The 18,639-nt window shown below is 44.1% G+C and overlaps 1 protein-coding gene across 6 annotated transcripts in view; it reads left to right on the top strand.

Moving 5' to 3' along the window:
* The window catches only part of LARGE1 (LARGE xylosyl- and glucuronyltransferase 1), a 358,507-nt gene that overhangs the window by 152,321 nt on the left and 187,547 nt on the right, over positions 1-18,639 (top strand). For 5 of the 6 annotated variants that reach the window (XM_067559399.1, XM_067559395.1, XM_067559397.1 and 2 more), the window contains one exon: positions 12,313-12,614. In XM_067559399.1, the coding sequence (XP_067415500.1) occupies positions 12,313-12,614 (302 nt within the window). Of the gene's footprint in view, positions 1-6,980; positions 7,020-12,312; positions 12,615-18,639 lie in introns of those variants that run through there. The other variant, XM_067559400.1, reaches the window with a different exon arrangement.

Here is an 18,639-nt window from a genome sequence, read left to right as displayed (position 1 = left end):
AAGGGTGGGGTATCCAAGTAGTGAATGTCAAAAAGAGATGCAGTTCTTCCATAGGAAATCTTAAAATTAGCAGCTGCTGTTGTCTTTCCTCCTGCTCCCACCATAAACCAAAGAAATTCAGCTGGCTACAATATCTTCCCTGCAGAAATCATTCAGCAAGTATTTCCCTAGTGTGCTTTATTGTTCACACCATATTTCTACATCCCTTCCACAACTTCCCTCTTGGTTCCAAGCATAATTATCCCGGGGATGGAAAACAATGTGTTGTAGGCACCCACATTCTGCCACATTGAGGTAGTGATTAGGTTCGTTCACACTACGATGAATTGTTTCCCATTTTCAAGAGCTGGCTGTAGGTAATTGTACTTCATCTATGGAATTGCTCAGGGGATTAGTAATGAGATATGGAGCATTCTCAGCTCGAGTTGGCCATTCCTTATCCAGAAATGGTTGGTAGTGAACAAAAGATGTTACCATCTGATGGTTCTCAGTCTGCATCCTAGTAGGCAAGTGCTCACATCCCAGAAACCATCATTATAATAGGCAACAATTGCCTGCTATGGTAGAGAGAGGGTAAAGAAAAAATGGGTATTGGGGCCTGAATGGTTCTACGTGTGGTTCCCCTGAAGTACTTGTGGAGACTGTATGGAAGTATGCTCTGCTATCCTGATCTGGGTATAGAAATTCTAACCTTGAGGGCTATCAGGCTGGCATCCTTCACCAAGAACAGTTTAAAAAGGAGAAAATCCCTTTAGTGTCACTAGAGAAAGCACTTCCCCCAAGTGTTATCAAAAGCATAGTTTGCCAAAAAATCAACATCTTTGCAGGAGTGGGGCTTGGAAAAAATAACAATTCAGCAGGTGCACAGATGCTTGATTAAGAACCTAATAGGTATTAACACATTATTTTCCCCAAGCTTCGCTCCTGATATTGATAATGTGCTATCTTTGCCAAGGTCCCCTCTTGATAACATGTTATCTTTGTCAAGCCAAGTCCCTGATAAAATCTTACTTTCTGTCAATGCCCAGCCTGATAAAACCTTATTTGCTTTCAGCACAGCTTCTGAAAGAAATGGGGGAGGGGAACGTTGTTTTTAGTCTTTTTCTCAGGGACACATGAATTCTGCCAGGCAGTGCAAGCAGGGAGGGGAAGATAAGGAGGAAGACAGAAAGAGGGGAAAAAAGAGAGGCTATTTTGTAGACAAAGTAATTAACAAGGTACACTAATGCTTGTTGGCTCTTGTTTTTAATTTACAAATAAGATGGGAATCTTAACATTTAGTTCGGAAATTTGGTTATCTAGAAAAAATAAATACTGCTGAAAGAACCAGTGCCACATTCTGAGGAAAACACATAATATTGTACCTATTATAGCTGCTCAGTGCTGCGACTTGGAGACAAATGGTGAAGATGCTTCAGCTGCTAAGCTCTGTAAGTGCTAGTCCCCATAACCACTCAACACATGGCTAAAGTGAAGGGGTATTTTACTATGGGTGGCACGAAAGGGAAAAGTTACAGATACCCTAGGTTCAGTGGCTTAAATAGTTACAACTCAAAGCGAGGTATAGAGATTCTTGTTGGGGCCCCTGTGGGGCAGTCCTGTTGAGTGTTAGGCTTTTCAGGCCTTCTGTCTGTGTGCCCTTTCCAATCCAGTTTTCCATTTAAAAACAAGTAAGAACTTGCAGTTTTCCTGGCCAGGATCAGTTAGCGGTGTATACCATTGGAGCCCCTCTGCACCACTTCCTTGCCCCAGACATTGTTACTTTTCCACAAGTTCATCATAGACCCGAACCCATCTGTAGTGTCCAAAAGGCACACCCTGTTCCTCCCGCAATTCCCTGGCCCCTGCTTCAGCCTGCTCTGTACACAATTCCCCTTGCCTCTATCTTCTCTGTCATTCCTGCTCACCAGCACTTCCCCAAGTGCCAGGTTCCTTGGTCTTTCCACAGAACTTTTGTCCTCCCCCTCTCTTGTCTAAGGAAGGAGTTGTACCTGTGTGACCCTGGAAGGTCATAGATCAATAGGGATGGGGTTGATGGCAATGGTAATGTCCTGCTTAGCAGATTCATCATGCTATGTTCAGTGAGTTTATCCTTTGGCCCATTAGACTGACATGAACTCTTTCTGTATTTTGCTTCCTTATCCTGAACCTTTCTCAATTTAATAACCCAAACCTGCAGTTAGGAAATGCAAGAATTAAAGCTGCTCTTGCAACATTAATTCAGCCTTCTTGTGCATATGCGTTATGATATAGTCCTTAATGATATAATCGTGTGCTGTGTTTTACACAGAATTGTGTTTCATTAACTGCACAGGAGGGATGGTGCTCTGGGGATGAATTGGGGCTGTGTCATGACTCATGCCGTTGTTGGTTGGGCCCTTGCCGAATTTGTTGCTGAAGTAGGAAGGTGTGTACACTTTATAGTACTGGGGCAGGCGGGTCTAGGTCTTCCCATAACTAAAGGATTGCCCCTTCAAGTAAGGGGGAGGAACACTGGATGATCGAGATACTAAAGGAGAACTCAAGGAAAATAAAAGTTATTGCAGAGAAACTACATGAATTCTTTGCATCAGTCTTCACAGCTGAGGATGTGAGGGAGATTCCCAAACTTGAGCCATTCTTTTTAGGTGATAAATCTGAGGAAGTATCCCAGACTGAGGTGTCATTGGAGGAGGTTTTGGAACAAAGTGATAAATTAAAACAGTAATAAGTCACCAGGACCAGATGGTATCCACCCAAGAGTTCTGAAGGCACTTGAATGTGAAATTGCAGAACTACTAACTGTGGTATGTAACATATTATTTAAATCAGCTTCTGTACCAGATGACTGGAGGATAGCTAATGTGACGCTGATTTTTTTTAAATACACTCCAGAGGCGATCCCAGCAATTACAGACCAGTAAGCCTAATTTCAGTACCAGGCAAATTGGTTGAAACTATAGTAAAGAACAGAATTATCAGACACATAGATGAATATGATTTGTTGGGGAAGAGTCAACACAGTTTTTGTAAAGGGAAATCATGCCTCATCAATCTTCTAGGATTCTTTGCAGGAGGTCAACAAGCATGTGGACAGGGATGGATATAGTGTACTTAGATTTTCCTAAAGTCTTGGGCAAGGTCTCTCACCAAAGGCTCTTAAGCAAAGCAAGCAGTCATGGGATAAGAGGGAAGGTTCTCTCCTGCATCAGCAACTGGTTAAAATATAGGGAAAAAAGGGTAGGAATAAATAGTCAGTTTTCATAATGGAGAGTGGTAAATAGTGGTGTGCCCCAGAGGTCTGTATTGGGATCAGTACTGTTCAACATATTCATAAAATCTGGAAAAAGGGGTAAACAGTGAGGTGGCAAAATTTGCAGATGATACACAACTACTCAAGATAGTTAAGTCCAAAACAGACTGCAAAGAGTTACAAAAGGATCACAAAAGTGGGTGACTGGGCAACAAAATGGCAGATGAAATTCAGTGTTGATAAATGCAAAGTAATTCACATTTGAAAAGAGAATCCCAACTATACATATAAAATGATGGGGTCTAAGTTAGCTGTTACCACTCAAGAAAGAGATCTTGGGGTCATTGATATATTAAATATATCAGAATTGGAAGAGCTACAGAAAAGGGCAACAAAAATGATTAGGGGTATGGAAAAGCTTCCACATGAAGAGAGATTAATAAGACTGGTACTTTTCCACTTGGAAAAGTGTTGACTAAGGGAGGCACCATGATAGAGTTTTATAAAGTCATAATGGGTGTGGAGAAAGTGAAAAAGGAAGTGTTATTTACTCTTCATAACACAAAAACTAGGGGTCACCAAATAAAATTAATAGGCAGCAGGTTTAAAAGGAATAAAAAGAAAGTATTTCTTCAGACAACACACAGTCAACCTGTGGAGCTCCTTGCCAGAATATGTTGTGAAGGCCAAGACTATAATTGGGTTCAAAGTAGAACTAGATAATTTTTTGGAGGATAGGTCCATCAATGGCTATTAGCTAGGATAAGCAGGGATTGCTGTTTACCAGAGGCTGGGAATGGCTGACAGATGGATCACTTGATGATTCCCTGTTCGATTTGTTCCTTCTGTAGCACCTGGCATTGGCCACTATTGGAAGACAGGATACTGGGCTAGATGGACCATTGGTCTGACCCAGTATGGCCATTTTTATGTTCTTATGAACCACTGAGCCCAAGCTACAATGATTTCTGTGCACAACAAATGAAAAAACAGGAGTGGAAGTGAGGTGAGAGGTAAAGAGTCAGGGGTCCAGAGATGGGCACCAAGCCGAGAACCTTGGACAGCGCCCATTGCTCCTCAAAGACATCCAAGAATCTAATGGACACTGCCTAGACAAACTCTGCCCAGAGACAGGATCAGACAAAGGACTAGAAATAGGCCCCACAGTCACAAAGCACCCCCATGTCCAGCTTTCTCCTCTTGGTATGATGGATGGCTGTGTTGGCCAGTGGCCAGGGGAGGTTGATGAGGAGGAGGTACTGTGACTTTGTGGGGCCACGGATGGGGTGTGTAGCAATTAGGAAGTATGGGGAAAAGTGCAGCCAGAACCTCAGTAAGAGGTCCTGGAGGAACCAGAAGAGGGGCTGCAACCTGATGCACTCTATGTAGATGTGCGCCTCGGTCTCCCTCTCGCACAAAAGGGACAAGTGTCAGGGGAGTTCATGAATTTTGCGAGGTACACACCCGTGCTCACAGCTCCATGAAGGATCCATAAACTAATATCCCTGGTGGGTCATGAGACCAGAGTGGAGAACAGAGTGGCCCACCAGAGTTCCTTGCCCTACTTAGGTGGCAGCAGGTCCTGCCACTTGGTATCAGGCTGGGACGGGAGGAAGTGGATGGTGTGAAGCATGAGTTCATGTAGATCTTTTCTGGGTACAGTTTGGAGGTGGACCAGCTGGATAGTGTTGAGCTGACTCAGGTTGCACGTCATGGGCAGCTGGAGAATCTCACTGGGCAGGGGCCTGATGATGAATTCCGGAGAGCCATGGGTGAGCGGTGAGTGGGGCGTACCCTCCCACAGGACCCACTCAAGGAACGCGAGAGATGCAGGAGGCAAGGCTGACCTCACCTCCTGGAGCACACAACAGGGATAGGAAGGTGTGTTTGTGAATGCGAAAGGGAATTGCAGGCAGAAAATATATCGTCTAGTGGTTTAGGCAGTTGAATTCCACCCTTGGGAGCTGAATTATATCTGCTGCAGAGTTCCTATGTGATGCTGGGCAAGTCACTTAAACCAAACTTTTCACTGGTGGTCACTAAACTGTTTTCCTCATTTGCTAGGTATGCCACCTTGAGACCCTGGCATCTGATTTGCAGATGTGAAAGCACACACAGCTGCAACTGAAGTCAATGGGAGCTGTGTTTTGAACATATAAACTGCTATAAAATGCTACATTCTCTTAAAAATCAGGCCATAGGCATCTCAAATTGGGCACCCAAAACTAATGTACACTTTTGACGTTAATGTACCTCAGTCCCCCACCTATAAATTGGACTAGTAATGTACCCTCACCTCATAGGGGGTTGTGAAAATAAGTTAATGTTTGTGAAGTACTCATATATTATAGTGGTGACCACCATAGAAAAAGGCCATGAAGAAATTAACAATTCTGTTTTTCAGAGTAGGGTTTGAATAGTGTGTAGTAAATGAGGCCTGAGTAACGAGGAAAAAAAACAAAATATTGAATGGCTGCGCCTTCATTGAACACCATCCATCCTGTGCACTGAATGAGGCAGGAATCCTGTGGACATAACAATATGTGATCATGTAATTAATGACTATTATAATGCATGTGCACTAGGGGGGCCAAATGAAGGCTGCACTAGCAAAATTAATTCATTCACTTCCTAACTTTGAGTGTTTGACTTTGCAGCCATTACATTCTTTTAATGTAGATTTTTGTATGTAATAATATATATAATTTCTAAACACACTAATTGTGAATGGATATTTTGCTCAAGAGTATGATGTTTATAATGATAGATTGCTGTGGGAGATGAGAAAAGAAGAATGCAAAGAGTTGCAGGCTAGGCTGGGATGCAGTGGAGCAGGAGATTTTATGTCTGAGGCTCCAGTTCAGCAAAGACCTTAAGCATGCGTTTAAGTCCCATTAACTTCAGTGGAACTTGAGCATGGACTTAAAGTTCAATGCATGCTTAAGGTCTTTGCCGAGTTGGAACCTGAATCCAGGCCAGGGCAATAAGCAAGCAAAAGTAGTAATTACCTGAGGATTGATGTCCTATATGAAAACAGTTGGTGCTTTCAGTGCAGTAACTGGTGAATGTCCCATTTAGCACTTCAGTTGGCAGTATCAGCACTGCGTCTTGAATAGGCCAAGGCAACTCGAGCTAACACTTGTGGAAATGGTCCCTCCAGGTCAAGGGTGAGGAAACCTATGCAAGATAATGTGAGGAAGCTTAACTTGCTCTTTCCTGTGCTGCAGTTGTTCCAAGGAGCTCAGTTTTAGTGTTCCCAATGAGACCTCCTGAGTGGCCTAAAATTCATTTACTTTCCCCCACGTGTTTTTTTGTAAAGGCAGTCAGTATAATAAATTCATAAGTGCCTCTTGAGATTCACTCATATTGGAATTAGAGAGTGCTGTGTTTACAATTCAGACTTCTGCAGTAAATTGCTCAGCTTCATTTAGCAGTTCTATAGGTATACCAAAACAGATCTTTGGGCATCATTGTCTAATTCCAATTGAAATTACCTTAGAACAACTTACAATAGGACACAGGGGAGAAAAAATTCTCAGTGTATGTGGGAATGAGAAATTTAGCATTCCTGTGACAGGGTGAAGTAGGTCCAGAGGCCCTGCCCCCAAAAAAGAGCAGAGGAGAAGTTTTACAGGCAGCCAATCAGCGGGGCTGCTGGAGCAGCCAATCGGGCCAGAAGGATCATATAAAAGGAAGCAGCAGATGCAGAACAGTTAGTTGCTGCCTGGAGCTTGCAGAGGGAGGACTGGGGCCTGGCTGGCTGGAAGAGCAGCAGGACCATGGACAGGTCAGTGCAAGCAGGCTCAGCTCAGGGGACTGAGCCTGGAAGCTAGCCAGACCAAGCAGGGGTACCATTATTGGCCCTGCTGGTGTGGTTGAAGATTGAGCACAGGGAAGGCTGCCGAAAGGACACCAACTGAGGTTACTGAGAAGAGCCCCTTGTTGGGCTGTTGAAGAAAGCAGTGTCTCCGGGGAGGAAGCCTTGGTGCTACGACCCCATACCAGGGCCTTGAGCAAGAACTAGACACTATATACTATGGAAAGGGGGACTTGCCCAAAGGGCTGAGTTGCTGAAGACCCACTGAAAGAACCATTGGCTGGGGAGGGGGGTTTTTGCTCATGAGAGGCAGGTGCCACCCCGTTGAAAGAATTTAAAAAAAAAGCTCACACCTGAACAGATATAGGATGCCTGTGAGGAGGTGGGTGTCGGCCCGTTCAAAAGAGGGATTGCCAGCATGTAATGGCCAAAGGGGGGCGCTCACGAGCAGCAGATGCTGACACCGTTACAATTCCCTAGGATCCGTGTGTGGAGACATAGGCATTAAAACACCAAGCCATTAACAAACCTGACTTCATCATTGCAGTCCTTGTAATCAACATCTGCCATAATAGTTAGTGGTGCCGGATGTCCAAAAACTGCTGAGGTAATAAGTGATTAAAGCTGAATCAGTGTTGCAAAACAAAAGAAATCATCTACCCACCTACAAAAAGTGCTTCTGTTGGCATTCCTGCCTCCACTCTTTTTGTTTCTCTTGCAATCTGGATCTCTTGTAATTCTCTGCAAGGCTCCCTGTGGGAAGAAATTGCTACCTAATGGACTTTGAGTGATCTTGCTCCTGGGAGATCCAGAGGCAAACTGACAAGGGTGGCCACCAGCCACCCCCATTTCTTTCTGCAGAATGTCAGCTTTTGTTTTTAAAATGTTAAGTTTCTTTTCCTGAAAATTGCAAAGAAAAACCTTTTCAAATGTGAACTGAATGTAAACTAAAGGAGTGTCCTTTTCCTGGCTCTGCAATCAGACAGACTGAAAGGTTAGCTGTGAGATGTGTTAATTGTAACATTCATCTTATCTAGGAGTGAGCCTAAGATTGACCATGACTAGCTAATATGCCTTTAAAGGTGTTAAACTCTGTCTGCACTAGTATTTGAAAAACATGCTAGCTAATGCATTTTAAAACACAACCTTTTCCCCCAATCTAGGCATGGCCAGTGTAGTTACAAACTCAGAGTTAAATGTGATATGGTAGGCAGTGTCTTTATATCAGGAATTTTTCACTCCTGATCGTTTTAGCAGAAACATCTAGACAATATACTTACATGGGGCATCATGTAGTACTTAGGAGCCAGGAATTCAAGGGTTCTATTCCTGACCCCCTGTCACTGACTCAGATTTTGTCCTTGGGCACATTACACACCTGGGTTGTGAATGGATGATCTGATAAGCTAAGGAGAGTGCGTGGATGGGGAAGCCTGGAAGGGAAAAAGTCTTGTGCTCCAGGAAAGGGTATAAATGCCCAGTAGGTGGCACTTTTCTCTCTCCATGGAGGGTAGGTCTTATTAGCCAAGATGGTCAGGGATGCAGTCTCATGCTCTGGTTGTCCCTAAGCTTCCGACTGCCAGATGCTGGGACTGGGCAACCGGGGATGGATCACTCGATAATTGCCCTGTTCCGTTCATATTCTCTGAAGCACCTGGCACCAGCCACTGTCAGAAGACAGGATAGTGAACTAGATGGACCATTGGTCTGACCCCATATGGCCATTGTTATGTTCATATGTACTTAATCTCTTTGTTCTTCAATTTCCCCATTTATAAAATAGGGATAATACTGTAGAATTAATTTTCTTTTACTGTTAATGTATTTTTTTGGATCCATTAAGGGTTAAGACATGGGAAGCAGATTGCGACTTACCGTTCCTACTGTGATGATAAACCACTGCCTTCTGGCTACCATGCCATGATTATTCCAATTTCAGTGTTTAGTTTGTGGTTTATAAGCAGTGAAATTTAGCAAGTCATTTTTAATTTCCTTGATAAAATTTCATTAGCACAGAAGACTTGGGGTAAAAGGCTTGACACCAATATAAAAAAAAATAGGTCTGAGCCTACCAAGGACCAAACATAGAGCCACAACCCGAAATGAAGAACAAAAATGAATTCTTTCATTCAGTATTTTGTTATAGCTTTCTAAAGCTTTCTAGTTGTCTCACAGCACACTGTCTGCTTCCTTGTATTCTTACCTGGGAATGCTCTCAGCCCAAACTCACGCAGTCCTCGTTATGTATAGTTTTTATTTTATTTTCATTCAGATTAATTAAAAAATGCCCATACATCAGTTTAGAGCACCCTGCCAAATATTTAAAACTAAGGTGCAGTACAATCAACTCAACCCGTCTATCAAGCAGCATACTCAATCAATCAAATACTAGTGCTTCCTTGTATCAACCTGTACCTCAATCCACCTACCTCTCTTAAAGGCCAGGTGAAACAAATAAACATAACGTTGTTCTTAAAATTGATCATGGGCTAAGTCAAGCGGGCATGAAGGTTAAGCCCATATATCAAACTGCTCTGCAATGTTAAGAAACTCCTCAGAGAGGTTCATCTGTAATTATATGTCCACTGAAGTCAATGTCTCTGCAAGTCTCCATCCATTCAAGAATATTTAACCCGCACAGTACCAGAACTGCCAACCCTAAAGCATTCAGAAATCATGAGCCAGGTCCCCAAAATCATGAATTTGGCTTAAAAGTCATGTTGGGTGGGGGTTGTTTTTTTTTGTTTGTTTGTTTTTAGTTTTTAAGTTTTGGATTCTTTTATTTGCTTTTTGTTCTGAGCCTTTAGGTCAAACCAGTTAATATTTTCAGGCTTTTCTCTGTACCTATGAGGGCTAGACACTTCTTTTTCTTTTAAATGAATGCTGAGAAATTGACAGTCACTTGCGTCCAGTAGTTGGGGTTTTAAGAAAAATACCTTCTATTGCGAGACTCATAAGAAAATCACAAATTGGTGACAAAGCAGTACTGTGCAGAGGGCGTTGCAGTAGTAGCCCTTACACAATGGTTCCCAAACTGTGGGTCGTGACCCCAAATAGGTTCGCGCTATGAGCAGATGGGATTGCAGCAGTCTGTAGTAGGTGGAGGACGCCATGCTGTCTGGGGCCCTGTCAGGAAATACTTCATTAAAATAGGGTCGTGATGACAAAGTTTGGGAGTCCTTGTCTTGTGAGATTCTTTGGAGGAAAAAACCTCTCTATATTTAACACTTTCTAGGTAGAATTTCATATCAGATAGCTAGGGTTGGCAGGATTTGATTTAAATCAATAGATGTCAGTAAACGTCGATTTCAGCTGGCACACAGAAATCAATGAAAAAAGATCAATTGATAGATGTCAGCAGGAGTGGCAGCCTCCTTCCATTGCACCGTCAGGAACTGGGTGTCACCAGCCCTGCAGCAAAAATTTTGAATTTTTACAAAAAAACACTTAAAAGGCATACAAAATTGTCATAAATAACTATAGAATTGGTTGAATTTTTTTCTTCAAATTTTGAAAATACGATGAAAACACTTTTGCTAATTTCCCCCCCACATGTTTTGGCCAGCTCTAAGAAAGAGTTAGTTTTGCTAGTGTTAGAGTTTTGTGTTGAATATTCCTGAATGAGGAGGGGTCCAGTGAAAAGAAAAGGATGTGATCCATTAAAATCGTGTCATAATGCATATTCACAAGGGGGCAAGTTAGTTTGCACAGGCAACTCTAACACTGGCATTTCCTAACTGTTATGTGCTTGGCTTTGCAACCTTAACATTTTTTTTTGTTTTTTGTTTTGTTTGTCTATGTGAAAAATAACCATTTGGAGAGTTTTAACGAGTTACAGATATCAATCAACGAGCATCAGATTTCTGTCTTTACACATATTTACAAACTCAGACATATCGATCAAACTTATTCAAATTTTTAAAAAATCAAATGGGTTTGGGGGAGGGGCACAGCTGTATTCTGAGAGTTGAATAAATAGCAACCATTTTTTTAATTTATATAAATATAAGTATGCATATTTGTGTGATATATCTGATGTGCAGCAGCGGAGGTTTTAAAAGTGGTTCTCATTTCTATAGCAGTTTTTCATTATCTCAATTTGTGGAGTATAGCATTGATCAAGTAAGAAAGAAACAGTAGAGCAAGAGATGAACAGGTCTTTGCAGCAGGGAGATAAATTTGAGTCTGAGAATGAGGGAATGTCCTGGTAATCAGGATAGCTCAGCAATAACTGTGAGATTTTGTTTTCTCTAAGCCATTCACAAATTGGTGACTGCTTGATAAAGCCGGTGTGATTATGCACAGGGAAGGGGATTGTTAAACAGTGCAGCTTTTTAAAATGCATGTGGGTGGAAAGTTTATTTTTGAGAAGCACTCAGTACAAGATATTCAACCCATCATCCTTGTTGCAGTGACATGTTGTAGTGACTTAGCCCTTGTTAACTGAAGACTGTCTTGCTACTCTGTGGAGACCTGTAACCATTCATTTTATTGGTCTCATTTAATTTTAACTGAAAATTATTTAACACTAGATTTTTTTTTTAATCACCTCCCAAACATTTGCACTGAATATATTGCTCTGTTAAAAGCGATTTGGAAGAATGTCTCTGTCACTAACAGACTGGCTGCCTCTCTCCATTTTCTTTTTCTAAACCCTTGTGGCAATAACACACCTGGAACAGACGATGGAATTATCCATTCTAGGGTACATTATATGTAATTGTTTTCCTGCTCATGCATCTTGGATCTCTCCTGAGTGATGTAAATCAGTTTCTCACATATGAAATTTTTCGAGATCAATGCTTGGCAAGATGTGACACCTGATATGCTGCAATTTTTTGGGTGGGGAAATAGAAAAAATACTTTGTCTCATACCTTTTTTAAAAAAAAACCATTTTCTTCCCTCAAAGTATATTCATTGTCACTTCCTCTAACTGTATATTAATTGTCATTATATTAAATCCTTCCTTTCCTCATTGTTTTGCCCCAAATGGAAGACAAACAGCCCTATCCAAGACAAACGTGCTCGTCTTTATGTATATACTTAAGTTCCTTTTGAAGTTAATGGGACTTGAAGTCAATAGGACTGAAGCACTTGCCTAAACTTTAAATATGTGCTTAAGTCTTTTCTTGGAAGGGCCTTTAGTCTATGTTAGATGTGGATTGTTTGAAATAAATGTCTGTGGGTTGTTTTTTTTTAAATATAAAGCGCACACAAAATGTTAACCCTGCTCTCATCCAGATATTATTTTGCATTTCTTAGATGGGAAAGCGGTGTCGCTGTCGCCAATTGAATCTCAACCCCATAGCCCTCATTACACAGCCTCCAACCAGCGGGAGCGGGAGAGCTTGGAAATACGGATGCGGGAGGTGGAGGAGGAGAACCGGGCTCTCCGCAAGCAGCTTAGCCTGGCACAGAACCGGAGTCCATCACACCGTCGTGGCAATCACTCAAAAACCTACTCTGTGGAGGAGGGGACTGGGGACAGTGAGAGCCTGCGGGCTGGCATCGTGGCAGGGAACAGCTCAGAGTGTGGGCAGCAACCAGCAGTGGAGAAGTGTGAGGTAAAACAATAAGCCTTTCCAAAAACAATTCATGGGGGGGATTTATTCAACCAAGGACTGTGCTTCAGAAAATGCTGTAGTTCCCTTCAAGGGCTGTTGTGCAGTAAATTATAAATAGTTTTACATTAGTCTTTGTTTTTGTCCTCTTTTGATACTCTTGAAAATATTTCATTTTCTTCTTGGTGTTGGTCTCTATTATTATTTAGCTAAAGTATTGTTTTTGAGTCTCTTGGGCCAGATTCCAGTGTAAACTGGACTTACTCTACTGACTCCACTGAAGCAATACCGATTCTGTGACAGCTGTGAATCTGGCTCCAGATGTTTCTAAATGAGCTGAAAATGACACAGTGCTTTTAAAAACCTTACTTCCTTGTTTGTGCATCAGCCCTTCTGTCAGCACTGCTCAGAGTTTCTATTTGTTAGATTGCTGCTGTCTAATTTTTTTGCTTTTCTGAATTACCTGTCAATGGAGTATCTAGTGCAGTGGTTCTCGCAATAATTTTTTTGGTGGCCTTAGAATGTAGCCACCAACTCTTGCTGTGTAGTAGGGGAGAGACTTGCTATTGAATTCAATAGGAGGAGGATCAGGCCCTAAGTAAACAAATTTGACTTTCCTTCTTACTCTTAGTCAAGTACTGGTTAGCTGAGTCCTAGCCTCAATACCCTCCAACCCATTTAGGGCTAGTGAATAGTTGTTAAAAAGGAAAATAGTTTAAGTGGCCTTCCAGAAATACATTTGCTTCCTCTATGGGGGTTAGCATTGTGCTAGAGGCAATGATTATATAAAACATGAAACCTCACTGTGCATGCCATGTCCCTATCTAACCACATGCTATATTGATAACGAAATAGCATCTTCTTCTTCTTCTTAAGGAATTCACATCATAATTCAGTGACAGCAATGGAAGTTTAATTTTAACTTCCTGTTACCAGATTTGCCTGGGGTCTCATTGTTTACGCTCTAACTGGAGATGCCAGTTCTATGTTTGTGAGTGAGGGTAGTATTTCCTCTCTTTCTCACTCTCTCTCTGTTTTTCAAAGTTTGGAGGTATTTGAATCTTTCCATGTTCCTGACCAAGGGTGCCTGTAGCAAGACCTGCGGTGTGGAGTAGAGAAGAGGAAGGGCATGGGAAGTTGTATGAAAGAAGGGGACAAGTCCAGAGCTGTCTGGGCAGATAAAAGTGCCAGTGTTAGACTGTTGATCACAGTCAAGCAGCTGCTTAAATCTTGAAACATTAAGTTTAGTAATTCCATTTGGGGTAGTTTTAATAATAATAAGACATTTTTGAAAATGCAATTAAATATGATTAAAATGTATTCTCTGATAACATATGATCTGTGTGATAATATTTATGATGTAGCTGATGATATTTAACATATTCTAGCATACTCCACATATCCCAGCCCAGCCACCACTTCTTATTGTGTCCTGGGGACTGGGATAGCTGTTCTGATGGGAAAATGCAGCATGAGGGGGTAGAGAAGTAGGAGCTCACAGATGAGGACCTTTCCTCTTGGGAGAGCAATATCCTCACACATCCTTCTTTTAGTAGCCAGTTAGATGGGAATGGAAGTGAATGGGGAGCTGCATGGGTGGTCAATTGTTTGTTTGAAAAGGGAAGCTCAGTAACACAGGTCTGATCAGGTCTGTGGTCATTCTAATCTCTTGCTTGCATTATCTAAATCCAAGTCTTGTGACAGTTCTGTGTCCTGCACTCATAGATCTCCCACTGCTTGTGGGTAGATTTATTGTTGTGGCAGAATGTAGCTGTTGTGGGAGATCATGGTTGTAAAGGGAGAGAGAGGCGCTGTCCGGTAGCTCTGGGCAATCCCATGGAGGGCTTTGAATATCCAGACAATGGTTTAGGACTGGTTTTAGCATTCACTATGGAGCTAATGCAGAGCATGAGGTAGTGTCTTCATGGATATGGTCTGCTACATTCTGTGACAGCTGGAGCTTTCTCAGGGTATGTGGTTTCATCCTTAGCTATGAGCTGCAGAATTGAACCTGGAAGTCATTGTCATGTGCACCACAAGTCAATATCTAAATTATTCAGTCATCTAGCTGCATCATCGAAGGTAGCAAGGTGTTGTACTCCACCCTCCAATCTTCTAATGGTGCACTCCTCCACCACATGTTTGACCATCTGCATCGCTGCCCTGTAGTCACATTGAAGATTGGGCTAAGCCAAATTTCTGCATTGTGGCAGCCACTCTGGCTGTGTTCCAGTCAGCAGCTTGTTAAACCAAATCCAGGAGCTGAGTCCCAAGCTGCAAACAAGTGGACATCGATTAGAGTTTCTAAATTTTGTCAGCATGCCATGTCCCTGAGTGGCTGTCAGTCTGCAAGGACATAGCTGTCAGCCTTAATATGCCCTTGTTCATCTGAGATTGGCGCTGGACTGGCAACACTGGTTCTTCAAGTGCTGGTCCCTATGTTGGTTCCATACATGGGTGCACATCCGCGCCATGCCCTGGAGCTGAAACTGTTTGAAGTAGTATCTGTCAACCCTCATGCGTGTCGTGCATTGGTCATATGGCATGTCCAAGGTCTTATGAGACTGCGTGGGTCGATGCCGTCCCCCTCCTCCCCCCGAGTTCCCTCTTACTGCCACATGGCCAGAGTTGGAACACCTTTTCCTCCTCGTTCTTTGAACTATAGAGCTTAAAGACTGTTTCTATTGTTGTATATAGTTCTATTATGAGTAAGTAGTTAGTTAGTAGTCATAGTATAGTTAGGTTCTGAGCATCCAACCCCACGCGGGGCGTCCTACCTGCTGTGGGAGACTATGCCCTGACAAGCCGGTTTTAAGAACTGTACTTCGTGCCCGTGCTCCAACACTGTCTTTATTGCCTCGGTGAGACCCATGTCACTGCCCATTGCTCCATCTGCTGCTCCTTCCCGTTGCAAGCCCATGAGGCCGGAGAACTCAGACTGCATAAGCACCTCATAGAGGAGGTGATGCACCTACATGTGCACTCGAGTATGGCACTAGCGGACCTACCAGAGCGCCCAGCCTCACCATCGGTGAGCACTTCACCTGCCAGGGTGGTACCAGCAAAAGCCCATCGTGTTCATAAGAAGCACCGCCACAGGTACAGGGGCAGATCCCCGAAAGATACTACCTCTAAACGCAGCGTTACCTTCCTGAGTCATACCAGGCTGGACGAGAAGTCTTATGCTGATCTGTCAGCACTACCTCCAAAGAAATCTAAGGCAGAACACAAGACTAAGCATCACCATGACCAAACGTCTTCCGCCTCGGTCACTGGACCACCACTGGAACTCCTGGCTCTGTCCATTCTTTCAGTTCTGTCTGGCCTCTCGTGCCAGGTACTGCGCACGCTTGGTTGACTGTCTCCCCTCACGACCACAGCAGAGCTGCTTCTGCCCTTTGCAGACTCCCTACTTCAGCACGGATCACCTGGGATCATGCCACCTCCATCACCAGCGAAAGAGCCGTTGCTCCTCTGTCAACTGCTGACCCTACAGCCTGGAACTTCATCACAGACCGTACCCGTATCGCTGGCTCCGCCCACCCTGATGGTTCCACTCTTCCCGGACCAGCCATCAGACTGCGAATGGTCCTCGGAACCGGGCCCTGCTTTTTCACCGGCAAGTGTCCATAGTCCAGAACTGCAACGCCTGATTTACGTGCCAGAGTATGCACCACATGCAGAGCTGTGGTTCCGATACTCCTACGTGCCACCAGTGCAAGCAGACCCGTATGCCTGTCCTATTGGCACTATTCGGATCCCAATGGTGGCCATGGAGTACCACTGCCACCTCATCATCGGCCTTCACCCGTTTACACTGCCCCTCCCTCGGTCTATGAGGAACCACGGGACACCATCATTCCCCTGGCACTGTCGGCACTGCAGGAACTGCCAGAACCACTGATCCCGACTGGAGCCTCATTGTCCCCCTCATCCCTCTCTCCCTCTGCTCCTCCGATGATCATGGCCAGTACCAAGACCTTCTGTGTCACATAGCAACGGCCCTCCCCTTCCAGCTGAGAATGTAAAAGACCCCTAGGATGAGTTCCTGGATATCCTACAACCAGCGGGACCCCCACGCACTGTGCTCCTTATCCACAGTGCACTCCTTCAAGCAGTCCAGGCTGTCTGGCATGTCCAGTCATCCTGTACCGCAACACCCAAATGAACAGACAGATGCTACTTTGTCCCAGCCAAGGGCACTGACTTCCTTTTCACACACTTACCGCCCAATTCTCTTGTGGTACAAGTGGCAACAGAGTGTGCCCAACAGCAGCATTTTAAGACTACTCCTCCAGATCTAGCGGCCAAAAATCTTGACCCATTCAGCCGCAAAGTTTATTCGTCAGCGGGCCTGCAATTTCATATTGCCAGCTACCTTTGCTATACTGGCAAAGTATGACTTCTGCTCGTACTCTAAAGTGGTGGAATTTCAAGCCTCACTTTTGGAGGATAAACAAACAGAATTGAAGTCCCTCATTGACAAGAGTAAACTAGTGACCAACATCCACCTGCAAACAGCAGTCGATGCAGCAGATATGGGATCATGCTCCCTGACATAAGGTGTGGTTCTTCACAGGGATTCCTGCCTCCAGACTTCTGGTTTCCCTCAGGAGGTCCAAACCACCTTTGAGGACTTCCCTTTCGATAATCAGAAACTTTTCAGCACTCAGACCAAGAGTCTTCACTCGCTCAAAGACTCTCATGCCATGCTTCGGTCCTTGGGCCTTTATACTTTGGCTCCAACTTGCCACTGAAACCAGGTTTCCCTCCAAACTCGATATCCCACCCGATCTGCCTATCTACTCTACCCTCTGTGCCAGCAGGAACAGCCCTGCCACCACCAATGCTCCCAATGACTTACATATCCCATCACCTCCACCTCCTCCACTTTCCCACAGTGCCCCTCCAAACAACCCTTTTGACTCTTCCCTTGAGATCCATTCACCCCTCTCCACTCCTCATTCAGTCTCCCCAGTTGTATTCAGGGGCCGTCTTCCTCTTTTTGCACACAATTGGAGCAAGATTACCACCAATCACTGGGTATTAGACATCATGCACCAGGGGTCCCTCATAGAGTTCTTCACTTTCCCTCCTCATCACCCTCCCCGTGGGTGGCCATGGAGACCCATCTCAACACGACCTTCTCCAAAAGGGTGCCATAGAACATGTTCCAGGTCACAATCGTGGTCATGACTTCTACCCCCCTAATTCCTTATACTAAAAAAAGGAGGTGGCCTTTGCCCCATTCTGGTTCTACGGGCATTAAACCAGTTTATCCTCAAGTTCTATTTCCAAATGGTCACACTCCCCCAAATCATCTCCTCCCTTCCCTCTGGAAGGCTCTTGATATGAAGGATGCATACTTCCATGTGGACATCCATCCCACCCATCACAAATTCCTTCATTTTATGGTGGGACGCTCCCATTACTAATTCCGTGTCCTCCTTTTTGGGATCACCACAGCCCCCTGTGTTTTCACAAAGGTCTTTGCAGTAGTTGCGGTCTGTATGCAATGCCTGAGTTACTCCCTGTTTCCATACCTGGATGACTGGCTCCTAGTGGCGTTGTCCCATGAACGCCTCCTCATTGCCATCCATACACTGCAGGACCTCTTCATCAGTTTAGGCATCTGGATCAACAAGGACAACTCTACCCTCATGCCTACCCAAGAACACATCTTTATAGGCGCGTGCTTGGAATCCCTTGTAAGACAGGCCTTCCCTCCGATGGATCACTCCGCTGCCCTCACTTCCCTCCTTGCAAAACTGTACACACCTCTGACAGTGCCTTTCATTTCTGGGACACATGGTGGCATGCACCTCAGTCACTCCGTATGCCCGCCTTCACATGAAATACCTTCAACTGTGGCTTCACTCTGTATATGATCCACAAACGGGTCCTTCTCTCACCCTCAGTTGTGACTTCCTTCTCATGGTGGTGCAACCCGTCCAAGGTCATGGCGGGCACTCCCTTCAGCCCTCTTATGCCCCATGACACCCTCACCATGGATGTGTCACTCATGGGC

Source organism: Emydura macquarii, unplaced genomic scaffold (genome assembly GCF_026122565.2).
Source record: "Emydura macquarii macquarii isolate MOO-44397 ecotype Brisbane River unplaced genomic scaffold, CSIRO-AGI_Emac_v2 contig_2205, whole genome shotgun sequence".
NCBI classification, from domain to species: Eukaryota; Metazoa; Chordata; order Testudines; family Chelidae; genus Emydura; species Emydura macquarii.
This window is presented reverse-complemented; position numbering and strand designations above follow the sequence as displayed.